This window comes from Festucalex cinctus, chromosome 5 (genome assembly GCF_051991245.1).
Source record: "Festucalex cinctus isolate MCC-2025b chromosome 5, RoL_Fcin_1.0, whole genome shotgun sequence".
In the NCBI taxonomy this organism is placed as follows: Eukaryota; Metazoa; Chordata; class Actinopteri; order Syngnathiformes; family Syngnathidae; genus Festucalex; species Festucalex cinctus.
Window position 1 is genome coordinate 1,576,735 of NC_135415.1, and position 15,029 is coordinate 1,591,763.

General features: G+C 39.2%; 1 protein-coding gene and 1 long non-coding RNA gene across 4 annotated transcripts in view; one reads left to right on the forward strand and one right to left on the reverse strand.

Moving 5' to 3' along the window:
* ydjc (YdjC chitooligosaccharide deacetylase homolog) overlaps window positions 1–15,029 on the reverse strand; it is a 324,913-nt gene that overhangs the window by 37,483 nt on the left and 272,401 nt on the right. For 2 of the 3 annotated variants that reach the window (XM_077522777.1, XM_077522778.1), the window contains one exon: window positions 5,326–5,503. In XM_077522777.1, coding sequence (XP_077378903.1) covers window positions 5,326–5,503 — 178 coding nt within the window. Of the gene's footprint in view, window positions 1–5,325; window positions 5,504–15,029 lie in introns of those variants that run through there. The other variant, XR_013283724.1, reaches the window with a different exon arrangement.
* On the forward strand, window positions 2,353–3,707 carry LOC144019616 (uncharacterized). Its single transcript, XR_013283727.1, has 5 exons — window positions 2,353–2,871; window positions 3,011–3,057; window positions 3,145–3,195; window positions 3,264–3,298; window positions 3,372–3,707. It is a non-coding gene; the product is annotated as an uncharacterized LOC144019616 (long non-coding RNA).

The following is a 15,029-nucleotide window of genomic DNA, read 5'->3' on the forward strand; positions in this document are numbered from 1 at the left end:
TGGCTCTGGGCTGTAGGCGGGGGACACCCTGGACTGGTTGCCAGCCAATTGCAGGACACAGAGACGAACAACCATTCACACTCACAAGCACACCTAGGGACAATTCAGAGCACCCAATTAACCTGCCATGCATGTCTTTGGAATGTGGGAGGAGACCGGAGTACCTGGAGAAGACCCACGGGAACATGCAAACTCCACCCAGGAAGGCCGGAGCCTGGACTCGAACTGGAGTCCTCAGAACTGGGAGGCGGACGTGCTCACCACTCGACCACCGTGCCGCGCTTGGGAGGATCCAGCCTTGTGAATTTGGACACACCTTATGTCTTTCGGCCGGGCCTGGGAACACCTTGGGATCCCGCCGGAAGAGCTGGTTGAAGTGGCTAGGGAGAGGGAGGTCTGGGTTTCCCTGCTAAAGCTGCTGCCCCCGCAACCTGACCCGGATAAGCGGCAGATAATGGACGGATGGATGGTATCAATGGTATTAATGAACAGATATCAGGAATCGGAAGCAGAGTTAGGCTTATCGACCATGTCATAAAATACCAACAGGGTGAGCAGTCCAGAAAACGAATAGATACAATAAATCAATGGGTACATTGTAGTAGTAGTTATTCAAGCTTGTGATTCATGTAAGATGACAAGAATATGGTGACGCAAAGGAAGCATACATGAGTCCAGTAATTCACGCCATGAGCTCTTACAGCTTTTCAGTTCCAAAATTCACAATTTCCAATTTCGTAGCTGATTATTCCCACGTTCTACATTTTCCATTTACTTCCACATTATTCATCCGATTTACTTCATTCGAAGTTCAATATATTCTAGTAATTCATGTCATGAGCTCTTCCAGCTTTTCAGTTCCAAAATTCACGTTACCCACAATTCTCGATTTCGCACCCGATTATTTCCCACAATCTACATTTTCCATTTACTTCCACATTATTCATCCAATTCACTTCATTCACTTCAATATATTCCAACATTTCACGCCATGACCTCTTCCAGCTTTTCAGTGCCAAAATTCACGCGTTACCCACAATTCTTGATGTAGCACCTGGTTATTCCCACATTTTACATTTTCAATTCACTTCCACATTATTCATCCGATTCACTTCATTCCAACTACAATATATTCCACCAATTCATGCTATGAGCTCTTATATCTTACCACCTAACTTGCCACGCACGGCGGCCATTTTAGTCAAATGATATGCCCAGGTTTCTCGCCAACCTGGACCCCCAAGGCAGCAGCCATTTTGGCCAATTGATTAGGTATGCCTGGGATTCTTGTCAGGATATGCCCCGACCTGAACAGGAAGTGACCTGGTTTCTACGGGAAGTGACCTAATTTCTATAGGAAGTGGCCTGATTTCTACAGGAAGTGACCCAATTTCAACAGGAAGTGACCCGATTTCAACAGGAAGTGACCCGATTTCAACAGGAAGTGACCTGATTTCAACAGGAAGTGACGTAATTTCAACAGGAGGTGACGTAATTTCTCCAGGAAGTGACCTGATTTTAACAGGAAGTGACCTCATAGCAATAGGAAGTGACTTAAAATCAACAGGAAGTGACCTAATATCAACAGGAAGTGACCCGATTTCAAAAGGAAGTGAGCAGATTTCAACAGGAAGTGACCTAAAATTAACAGGAAGTTAGCATGCTAATGGTAGCTTAGCATGCTAATGCTAAGTTAGCATGCGAATATCAATGTTAGCTTAGCATGCTAATGCTAAAGTTAGCATGTTAATGCTAATGTTGGTTTAGCATACTAATGCAAAGTTAGCATGTTAATGCTAATGTTGGTTTAGCATGCTAATGCTAGCTTAGCATGCTAATGTTAGCTTAGCATGCTAATGTTAGCATGTTAATGCTAGCTTAGCATGCTAATGCTAATATTAACTTAGCATGCTAATGTAAAGTTAGCCTGCTGATGTTAGTTAGCTTAGCATGCTAATGCTAATGCAAAGTTAGCATGGTAATGCTAAAGTTAGCTTAGCATGCTAATGTAAAGTTAGCATGTTAATGCTAAGTAAGCATGCTAATGCTAGCTTAGCATGCTAATGCTAGGTTAGCATGCTAATGCTAATGTTAGCATGCTAATGCAAATGTTAACTTAGCATGCTAATGCAAAGTTAGCATGCTAATGTTAATATTAGCATGCTAATGCTAGCTTAGCATGCTAATGTTAGCTTAGTATGCTAATGCTAATGTTAGCATGTTAATGCTAGCTTTGCATGCTAATGCTAATATTAACTTTGGCCGTCATAAACGTTATATGACGTTTAGTATAATCCTAGGGTATGCCGCCAAAAACGTTATTTGACGTCTACTATGTTTTTTAATGGAAACGGGTGGAGGAAAGCCTTGGGCAGCTGTGCTCCAAATATCAAGCCGATCGGGTTACTATAATGAGTATTCCTGGCCACTAGATGGCTGTGATGAGTCTTTTGGACAAGATCGGGTAGGAGACAACAGTAGAAGGAGAGAGGCTGAGCTAGAGCGTTGAGGGGGAACGAATGGCTCACTTGGCTAAGAGAGTCAAAAAGGCTACAGATGGCAGTCAGCTCACGCTTGATCCTTATTTTCAAAGCTCAAAAGCATCGACCAGTGCTCAAGAGCACAGTGATGACGGGGTTAAGTCATAGTTGAAGCGGTGACGCGGCCGTTTCGACCACGTCCTAAGGCCCCACCGGCTAGCGATGCTAATAACGTCCTAAAGCCCCACCGGCTAGCGATGCTAACACCGGAGAAAAGTGGTGCACAATGGAGCACTCTTGCACAGATGACGTTTCATCGGACGATGACGACTACTATGGTTCCGATGCAAGACAGTCTTGGACTGTCTTTCGTCCTCCAAAGAACGTGAAGGTAAGCGCTAACATGCTAAGAGATTGCTAGTAAGATTACTTTCCTAACTTTTCGGGCGATCTGCTAGCAGCGTGTGTAAATGTGCTGATATACACTAGAACATCTATTACCTATACAAACGTGAATGTATATTTTATAGATCATGCTCACAGCAACGTCCGACCGCTGGTTCTACGACAAAGAAAGGTAAAAAAAAAAAAAAAGTTTTCAATACACCGCAACAATAAAAGGAAAGTCTTTCGATAGTATTGTAATTGTATATGTTTCTTTCAGCTCCTACTCATAAGGCCCAAAGTGACCCTTCTCACAGTGAGCAGAACAAAGGTAAAAAGAAAAGATTCTCCACAGCACTAATAAAATATTTGATGGTAAACATCTTCTATAATTTACAGAATGTGCATCAACCAATAAATCCAAGAAAAAAAAGGTAAACATATGCACATGCACACATTGCATCACACTGCTCTAAAATAATATGATATTGAAATGTATATTTGCAGATCCCAAAGATTCTGGCTGGCATGAAGTTGATGAATTCGGCTGGCAGCCAACCATCTTCCCCTTTGCTGCAAAACCAGGACCAAGGGATGCTGCAGCAGAGCTGAATTCCCACCTGCCAGCTGACATCCTGGAGCTCTTCATCACGGATGAACTTCTCCAGCACATCGTTCATCATACCAACCTCCACGCAAATCAGTCCATGCAGAAGCACACCGACAAAAACTGTGGTGCAAATCATGCTGCATCCCCCTTGCACGCAAGGGATTGCTCCACAATATACCACACAAAAAGAAAAATTGTGTAGTTGAAACATCCACACAATTGTAAATAGTAACACGTACACACACACCACACATGCGCAGTTGCACACGTGTAAATAGTTTGCAAAGAGTTTTCAAAATTGTTTGTTCGGATTGCTACTGTTGAATGTAAATAAACTGTTATTTTGCAATCAAAAAACACTTTTGTTGTTGGGGTAGTGTTTTATAGAAGTTTAGGTGTTTGTAGAATCACTCATGCAAAAAAAAAAAGTGCCAAATTCACTAGAGTGCATGAAATAACATCGTTTCGCAAAAAGCTTGATTTCTCCGTATTTTGGAAGAAAATAGAGGATTTGGGTGAAACGAAGCTGTTTTCTATTGTTGATTACTGAAAATCTGAATAAGGTAGAAACAAACTTTTTTTTTTAGATGAAAGATGAGACTTCAATCTTTCATTTGGTAGTATCCGCGTTTCCATAGTCCTAACACAACATTTTCTGTGGAGCTTGAAAGATCGGTAAAATTCTGCAAATCAGCTGGCACTATGGGATTACCTTTTCCAAAAATGGCTGGCAGTCAAAGAGATAATGCTTGCTTAGCATGCTAATGTTAATATTAACTTAACATGCTAATGCAAAGTTAGCATGCTAATGCAAAGTTAGCATGCTAATGTTAAAGTTATCTTAGCATGCTAATGCTGTTAGCTTAGCATGCTAATGCTATGTTAGCATGTTTATGCTATCTTAGAATGCTAATGCTAAGTTAGCATGCTAACATTAATGCTAAGTTAGCATGCTAACGCTAATGCTAAGTTATCATGCTAATGCTAATGTTAGCTTTGCATGCTAATGCTAAGTTAGCATGCTACTGCTAATGTTAAGTTAGAATGCTAATTTGATCTGATTTCAACAGTGACTGACTCGATTCCTCAATCTTTACTCAATTTCTTATTAAATTTTCCACTCCTTACACCATTGCTACTCGATTCTACGGTCCTTGCTTCATTGCTTCCTTAATTTTTCTCACTTTACTCCATTTCTTACCCGATTAGTTGCTACTTCCTCCATTGCTTACTTGATTTCTTCCTTTTTTTTCTTATTTCTTTTTTTTCTTTCTGATATATTTTTTACCTTTGTGCTATTTTTCTTCCTTCAACTGCTACTAGATTTCTGGATGAAACCAAACCATTCCAACTGAAGCATGTTCAGCTCATTCCTTGTCATTCAATATCATTCAATATCATTCAACATCATTCAATTTTATTCAACATCATTCAATTTTATTCAACATCATTCAATATCATTCAATATTATTCAACAGCATTCAATATTATTCAACATCATTCAATATTATTCAATATCATTCAATATTATTCAACATCATTCAATAACATTCAACATCATTCAACTTCATTCAATATTATTCAACATCATTCAATATCATTCACGATTATTTAATTTCATCATCATTCAATAACATTAAATATCATTCACCATTATTTAATATCATTCCAAATCATTCCACGTTTTCATTCATCTCTCCAGCCTTCACACGCCATTTCTCCAGAAATGGCATTTTCTAGTTTTTCTAGAAAATGTTTTAGTCATAAATGGTCAAATAAAAAGGCTATTGTTAAGATGGTTTTTTTGGGAAATCCTCCACATAGTAGCTTTAAACAATTATCCCTACACACCTTATTCCATAACGCCGGAAGACGGGGATGGAGTCCAGAGCATCTTTCTCCACCTGTGCGTAGAATCTTTTGAGATGTGTCGGTAGCCACTGGCAGCTGTGTAAACCTGGCTCCACTGGAACACGAGTATATGGAATTCTGTAATCTGACAGGACTTGTGCAAACACCTCACGTACCTCTGCAACACAGATAAAAAATCAAGTCATTTCATTAGGCAACATTATTCCACAGACAAGCATCTATAGCAAAGCGGCATTGGAAGTGTTGCGGTTGTTAAGATATGCAGTATTCAGGGGTTTCCCTGAATTAAGATTTTCCACACTAAAACCTCACACAACATGAAAACTGTTATCTGGATGTCACGTTTGATTGTGATTGCGGTAGTGTGACTGCAAGCGCTATATCCGAAATAGTCACTCCCTAAAACCGTCCGAGAACACAAGAGTCACGAATAGGAATGTGACGTTCACGAACGAACCGAATCTTTTGAAGGGCTCGTCATTGTGAACGATGGGTACCGGGTCTTCATGGGGAGCCGTTTTTTCCGCGGAGGAAGCACCGTTTTGAGCTCGGTGCAAATGCAAAAAAACAAAAACAAAAAAATTGAATTAACTTCTCACTGCACATGCGCAATGGGCGCAAGTTAGGAAAAAAAATGTTTTAATATATTATTTGTTGATGTTGACAGCATCTTAAGCTTTTTACGTTGTTTCTAAACTCAACTTTAACTCAACATGCTGTACATGAAAGAAATCGGTTGTGCAGTAAAGAATATAGTAACAAAAACAAGAACAAAGCAAACATTTTGAAGTGAGTATACGTTTTATTTTTTAATAAGTAGGCAAGTGAATAAATAAATACATGGATAAATAAATAGAATAAACATCAAATTCATACACTCCACAAAACACCAAAAACAATCTACCAGCCACTTAAACACTTAAAGAATTGTGATGTATTACGAATCCCAATTTTTGAGTCAAATATACTGTGATCAGGACAGGCACGAGCGGCGGATCGTGAGTACAAAACGAACGGAGGCAGAGGGCTCCAGGTGCACTTCTCTTTCTTTTTATTTTTTACAAAAGTGCAAAAACTTAAAAAAAATACAGCAGGTAGGAAAAATAGCGCATTGACAGGGTTTGAACAGGAGCATAGCTTCTCCAGCAGCAGTCCCTCCACACAGGTGGTACAAATGACTTAAATAGGGACACTGCAATTGGAACAAACCAATAAACTCCACAGGCCGTAAATCATTAGCTCGTTAGACTAAACTAAACCCTTCAATACAAAAGTATAACCCCCAAACAACAAAAATACACAAACTAACAACTATTTCCCCAACTCAACCCATCTAAACAATAAACTAAATAATTAAATGTACTAAAACCACATAACCACCCCCTACACACGCTTACACTTGGTCCAGGCTGCACCCTTTTAGCAGTGCCTGGTTGACCTGGGACTCGACCCCACACCCCCTGGACACAAAAGGATGTAAGTAAAACATACAATACACATCACTCACCACCCTGACAGAATAACCCCTTTAAAAACCTACAATTAAAATATTGCACATTACTCCATTATATCCATTCCATAAGCTGGCGCCCTCCCTGGATGCCATCATGACCAGTACAATAAATACCTATCAAATATATGCCATGAGTCCTTCTTGTTCAAATTAGCATTCTCTTAAGTGACCTGTGCAAAGTGCTGTATGAACATTAAATTTAGTACTACATGCAAACTGGATGTAACGGACATCGTGTTCGTTACATATACCATTTTTAAAAAAAAAAGCTTAATAAAAAAAACAAAAAAAAAACAACAACAACAAACTAGAGCTGCGAGCAGCTATAAAGGGCCCTCGCAACCTGGGCCACGTTGGGGTATTTGCATGTTGGCGTACTGGCATGTTGGGGTACTGTTTCAAAGGAAACCGTCTAAATTGTAAATGTTTTTTACATGCTTTGTGTTTGCAAAGTTTCATGGAAGGCCAAAAATGATGCACAATTAAAATAAAATCAAAATGGATTGGCACATGGCTGTAGAATACTTTTTGGAGGTATTAGGCTGATAGGTATGCCTCCCAATATTCACACATCAAGCTGAACCATATAATCGGATATACTTCATAAAAATATCTAGACGGTGCTATTGAGCCATTTATTACAAATTGCACAACAAATTATAAAATATTCATGTTCGTGAGAGATCTGATCTGTGTGCAAAGTTTTGTGAGTTTTTGCCCATGTTTAGACTCTCAAAAAAAAAAAGCTTAATAAAAAAAACAAAAAAAAAACAACAACAACAAACTAGAGCTGCGAGCAGCTATAAAGGGCCCTCGCAACCTGGGCCACGTTGGGGTATTTGCATGTTGGCGTACTGGCATGTTGGGGTACTGTTTCAAAGGAAACCGTCTAAATTGTAAATGTTTTTTACATGCTTTGTGTTTGCAAAGTTTCATGGAAGGCCAAAAATGCTGATAGGTATGCCTCCCAATATTCACACATCAAGCTGAACCATATAATCGGATATACTTCATAAAAATATCTAGACGGTGCTATTGAGCCATTTATTACAAATTGCACAACAAATTATAAAATATTCATGTTCGTGAGAGATCTGATCTGTGTGCAAAGTTTTGTGAGTTTTTGCCCATGTTTAGACTCTCAAAAAAAAAAACGCGTCGCTACAGCAAAGGCGTGTGACAAAATAAAAAATTTCAAAAACTTTTCATCTTACATATCTTAAGATGAAACATGCCAAAGAATGAAGACGATGTGATAAGTTTTGCAGAAAATATGACCCCTATAACAGGCCCCAAAAAGTGGCTACAAATACCAAAGTAAATCAAAATGTCAGACTTCCTGTTTGGTTTAGTATATGGCTTCAGAAACGTTTTTGTAAGTCTTAGGCTGATAGGTATCCCAATTTTTACAAATCCAGCTGAATCATACAATCGCAAAAGCTTCATAAAAATGTCTAGCGGGCGCTATTGAGCCATTTATTGCAAATTGCACAAGAAATTTCTAAAATATTCACGTTTACGACAAGTCTGATGTGTGTGTAAAGTTTCATGAGTTTTCGCTCGTTTAGACCAAAAAAAAAAAAAAAAAAGCAGCATTTTACTTGGCAAATAATGCATCGCTATGGCAACGGCGTGCGACAAAGTAAAAAACTTTCGATAAGTTTGCATCTTAAACATCTTAAGATGAAACACACCAAGTTTGAAGACGGTCGGATAAATTTTGGAGGAGGAGTTCGTTAAAATATGACCCCTAAAAAAGGCCACAAAAAATGGCTACAAATCCCATCGTAAATCAGAATGGCAGACTTCCTGTTTGGTTTAGCATATGGTTCCAAGAGACTTTTTTTGTACATCGTGAGCTGTTATGTATGCCTCCAAATTATCAGCGCTAGGTGAAACGTACACCCGGGAATGCTTCGTTAAAGAGGAGTTTTTTAGCACAAGATGTGATGCCCGGCCCCTGGGGGACTTCCTGTTGGGTTTAGCACATGGCACCAAGAGACTTTTTTGAACATCGTGGGCTGTTACGTGTGTCTACAAATTTTTCGTCGCTCTAGCTGCTTCGTACAACTGGGAATGCTTCATTAAGAAGGAATTTTTTCCTTTGCAAAAAGTGCATGCCACGACAACAGCGTGCGACGAAATAAAAAGCTTTCAATAACTTTTCATCTTCAACATGTTAAGATGAATCACACCAAGTTTGAAGATGATCTGATAAACTCTGTAGGAGGAGTTCGTTAAAATAAGACCCCTATGAAATGGTAAAAAAAAATGGCAACACATTCCAAAGATAATCAAAATGGCGGACTTCCTGTTAGATTGAGCATATGGTTCAAAAAGAATTTTTTGTACCCTGAGGGCTGTTACAGATGTCTTCAAATTTTGGTAACTCAAGGTGAAACGTACAGCCGGGTATGCTTTGTTAAAGAGTAGTTTTTTATCTCAAAATGTGATGCCCGGCCCCTGGGGGACTTCCTGTTGGGTTTAGCACAGGGCACCAAGAGACTTTTTTGTACATCTTGGGCTGTTACATATGTCTACAAATTTTCGTAGCTCTAGCTGCTTCGTACAAATGGGAATGCTTCTTTAAGGATATTTTTTTTCCTTTGCAAACAGTGCATGCCATGACAACAGCGTGCGACGAAATACAAAGCTTTCAATAACTTTTCATCTTCAACATCTTAAGATGAATCACACCAAGTTTGAAGATGATCGGATAAACACTGTAGGAGGAGTTCGTTAAAATAAGACCCCAATGAAATGGCCAAAAAAATGGCAACACGTTCCAAAATAAATCAAAATGGTGGACTTCCTGTTAGGTTTAGCATATGGTTCAAAAAGAGTTTTTTGTAGGTCATAGCCTGTTACATATGTGTACCAATTTTCGTAGCTCTAGATTAAACGTACAACCGGCAATGCTTCGTGAAGTAAGAATTTTTAAACTCTAAATTTGATGCGCCGCCGCCGTCATATAGTATATCAAAAACTTTTCATTTTTCACAATGATGTTGTCCCAGGTGTTGAGATGGTACATCCCAAGTTTGAAGTCAATCGGGTTAACCGTGTAGGAGAAGCGGGCAAAAGTATGACCCCTGTAAATGTGCAAAAATGGGCCAAAATTGGACATTCAAATACTCATACCTCACTTCCTGTCTATTTTAGGGTACACATATCAAAGAGGTTTTTGTTCATCTGGATGTGCTACAGGTGCCACACAATTTTCATAGCGATAGGATAATCGTAGCGGGACAGGGATCCGTTAAACCTATGTAGGTGGCGCTACAGAGCCATTTTTCTGTTATCATGTATGGCGACTTTAAAATATCAAATTTTTCGCCAGGCCTGATGTGCGTGTAAAGTTTGGTGAGTTTTCGTTCATGTTTAGTGCCTCAAAAATGTGGTTGTTTGCGAAAAAGAATAATAACAAAGAAAAAGAAGAAGAAGAAGAATAACTAGAGCTGCGAGCAGCTATAAAGGGCCCTCGCAACCCGGGCCACGTTGGGGTACTTGCACGTCGGGGTACTGGCACGTTGGGGTACTGTCAAATCGGACAAGGACCATCTAAAATGTTTTTGACAAGCTTTGTGAGTGCAAAAGGCCAAAGATGGTGTGCAATTCCCAAAATAAATTCAAAATGGCGGACTTCCTTTTAGGTTTAGCATACGGCTACAGAATACTTTTTGTAGGTCTTAAGCTAATAGGTTTGCCTCCCAGTTTTCACAAATCTAGGTCAAGTCATCTTTAGTTGTGTATCGCTTGAATCATACAATTGGAAATGCTCCATAAAAATGCATAAAGGGCGCTATTGAGCACAACGTTGGGTTACTTGCACGTCAGGGTACTGGCACGTTGGGGTACTGTTACATGGAACAAGGACCATTTAAAATGTTAGTTTTTTCCATGCCTTGTCTGTGCAAAGTTTAATGAAAGAGGCCAAAAATGATGTATAATTCCCAAAATAAAATCAAAATAGCGGACTTCCTCTTTGGTTTGGCAAATGTCTACATAATACTTTTTTGTAGGTATTAGGCTTATAGGGGTCTGTCCTAATTTTCACAAATCTAGCAGAATCATACAATCGGAAATACTTCATAAAAATGTCTAGAGGGCGCTATTTATTGCAAATTGCACAATAAATCTCTAAAAATTCATGTTCATGACAAGTCTGATGTGTTTGCAAAGTTTCATGAGTTTTCACACATGTATAGATAAAAAAACAAAGCAGCACTTTACTTGGCAAACAATGCATCGCTATAGCAGCAGCGTGCGACAAAATAAAAAACTTTCGATAACTTTGCATCTTAAACATCTTAAGATGAAACACACCAAGTTTGAAGACGGTCGGATGAATTTTGTACGAGGAGTTCGTTAAAATATGACCCCTGAAAAAGGCCACAAAAAATGGCAACAAATCCCATCGTAAATCAAAATGGCAGACTTCCTGTTTTGTTTAGCACATGGTTCCAAGAGACTTTTTTGTACATCGTGGGCTCTTATGTATGCCTGCAAATTATCATCGCGCTAGGTGAAACGTACAACCGGGAATGCTTCGTTAAAGAGGAGTTTTCTAGCTCAAAATGTGATGCCCGGCCCCTGGGGGACTTCCTGTTGGGTTTAGCACATGGCACCAAGAGACTTTTTTGTACATTGTGGGCTGTTACATATGTCTACAAATTTTTGTAGCTCTAGCTACTTCGTACAACTGGGAATGCTTCATTAAGAAGGATTTTTTTCCTTTGCAAAAAGTGCATGCCACGACAACAGCGTGCGACGAAATAAAGAGGTTTCAATAACTTTTCATCCTCAACATCTTAAGATGAGTCACACCAAGTTTGAAGATGATCGGATAAACTCTGTAGGAGGAGTTCGTTAAAATATGACCCCTATGAAATGGCCCAAAAAATGGCAACACATTCCAAAGTAAATCAAAATGGCGGACGTCCTGTTAGGTTTAGCACATGGTTCAAAAAGAGTTTTTTGTACCTCGAGGGCTGTTATATACCTCTACAAATTTTGGTAACTCTAGGTGAAACATACAGCCGGGTATGCTTTGTTAAAGAGGAGTTTTTTAGCTCAAAATGTGATGCCCGGCCCCTGGGGGACTTCCTGTTGGGTTTAGCACAGGGCACCAAGAGACTTTTTTGTACATCTTGGGCTGTTACATATGTCAACAAATTTTCGTAGCTCTCGCTGCTTCGTACAAATGGGAATGCTTCTTTAAGGATATTTTTTTTCCTTTGCAAACAGTGCATGCCATGATAACAGCGTGCGACGAAATACAAAGCTTTCAATAACTTTTCATCTTCAACATCTTAAGATGAATCACACCAAGTTTGAAGATGATCGGATAAACACTGTAGGAGGAGTTCGTTAAAATAAGACCCCAATGAAATGGCCAAAAAAATGGCAACACGTTCCAAAATAAATCAAAATGGTGGACTTCCTGTGAGGTTTAGCATATGGTTCAAAAAGAGTTTTTTGTAGGTCATAGCCTGTTACATATGTGTACCAATTTTCATAGCTCCAGATTAAACGTACAACCGGCAATGCTTCGTGAAGTAAGAATTTTTAAACTCTAAATTTGATGCGTCGCCGCCATCATATAGTATATCAAAAACTTTAGATTTTTTACAATGATGTTGTCCCAGGTGTTGAGATGGTCCATCCCAAGTTTGAAGTCAATCGGGTTAACCGTGTAGGAGAAGCGGGCAAAAGTATGACCCCTGTAAATGTGCAAAACTGGGCCAAAATTGGACATTCAGATGATCATACCTCACTTTCTGTCTATTTTAGGGTACACACATCAAAGAGGTTTTTGTTCATCTGGATGTGCTACGGGTGCCACACAATTTTCGTCGCCATAGGACAATCGTAGCGGGACAGGGATCCGTTTAACCTATGTAGGTGGCGCTATGGAGCCATTTTTCTGTTATCATGTATGGCGACTTTAAAATATCAAATTTTTCGCCAGGCCTGATGTGCGTGTAAAGTTTGGTGAGTTTTCGTTCACGTTTAGCGTCTCAAAAATGCGATTGTTTGCGGATAATAATAATAATAATAATAATAATAATAATAATAATAATAATAATAATAATAACTATAAAGGGCCCTCGCAACCCGGGCCACGTTGGGGTATTTGCACGTCGGGGTACTGGCATGTTGGGGTACTGTCAAATAGGAAACCATCTAAATTTTAAAAGTTTTTGCCATGCTTTGTGTTTGTAAAGTTTCATGGAAAGGCCAAAAATGATGCACAATTAACAAAATAAAATCAAAATGGATTGGCACATGGCTATATAGAATACTTTTTGAATATATTAGGCATGCCTGCCAATATTCACACATCTAGCTGAATCATATAATCGGAAAGACTTCATAAAAATGTCTAGAGGGCGCTATTGAAGCATTTATTGCAAATTTAATAAGAATTCTCTAAAATATTCATGCTTATGACAAGCCTGATGTGTGTGTAAAGTTTCATGAGTTTTTGCACATGTTTAGACCAAAAAAAAAAAAGCAGCATTTTACTTGGCAAACAATGCATCGCCATGAAACGGCGTGGGACAAAATAAATAACTTTCGATAACTTTGTATCTTAAACATCTTAAGATGAAGCACACCAAGTTTGAAGACAGTCGGATAAATTTTGTAGGAGGAGTTCGTTAAAATATGACCCCTAAAAAAGGCCACAAAAAATGGCTACAAATCCCAACGTAAATCAAAATGGCGGACTTCCTGTTTGTTTTGGAAGATGGTTCCAAGAGACTATTTTGTACATCGTGGGCTCTTATGTATGCCTCTAAATTATCATAGCGCTAGGTGAAACGTACAACCGGGAATGCTTCGTTAAAGAGGAGTTTTTTACCTCAAAATGTGATGACCGGCCCTTACGGGACTTCCTGTTGGGTTTAGCACATGGCACCAAGAGACTTTTTTGTACATTGTGGGCTGTTAAATTTGTCTCCAAATTTTCGTAGCTCTCGCTGCTTCGTACAACTGTGAATGCTTCATTAAGAGGGAATTTTTTCCTTTGCAAACTGTGCATGCCATGGCAACAGCGTGCGACGAAATAAAAAGCTTTCAATAACTTTTCATCTTCAACATTTTAAGATGAATCACACCAAGTTTGGAGATGATCGGATAAACTCTGTAGGAGGAGTTCGTTAAAATAAGACCCCTATGAAATGGCCCAAAAAATGGCAACACGTTCCAAAGTAAATCAAACTGGCGGACTTCCTGTTCGGTTTAGCATATGGTTCAAAAAGAGTTTTTTGTACCTTGAGGGCTGTTACATATGTCTTCAAATGTTGGTAACTCTAGGTGAAATGTACAGCCGGGAATGCTTCATTAAATAAGAATTTTGAAACACAAAATTTGATGCCTCGCCTCTGGCGGACTTCCTGTTAGGTTTAGCATATGGTTCAAAAAGAGTTTTTTGTAGATCATAGTCTGTTACATATGTGTACCAATTTTCGTGGCTCTCAATTAAACGTACCACGGCAATGCTTTGTTAAGTAAGAATTTTGAAACTGTAAATTTGATGCCCCGCCACCGTCATATAGTATGTCAAAAACCTTAGATTTTTTACCATGATGTTGTCCCAGGTCTTGAGATGGTACAGCCCAAGTTTGAAGTCAATCGGGTTAACCGTGTAGGAGAAGCGGGCAAAAGTATGACCCCTGTAAATGTGCAAAAATGGGCCAAAATTGGACATTCAAATACTCATACCTCACTTCCTGTCTATTTTAGGGTACACATATCAAAGAGGTTTTTGTTCATCTGGATGTGCTACAGGTGCCACACAATTTTCGTAGCCATAGGACAATCGTAGCGGGACAGGGATCCGTTAAACCTATGTAGGTGGCGCTACAGAGCCATTTTTCTGTTATCACGTATGGCGACTTTAAAATATCAAATTTTTCGCCAGGCCCGATCTCCGTGTAAAGTTTGGTGAGTTTTCGTTCATGTTTAGTGCCTCAAAAATGTGGTTGTTTGCGGAAAAGAATAATAACAAAGAAAAAGAAGAAGAATAATAATAACTAGAGCTGCGAGCAGCTATAAAGGGCCCTCGCAACCCGGGCCACGTTGGGGTACTTGCACGTCGGGGTACTGGCACGTTGGGGTACTGTAAAATAGGACAAGGACCATCTAAAATGTTTTTGACAAGCCT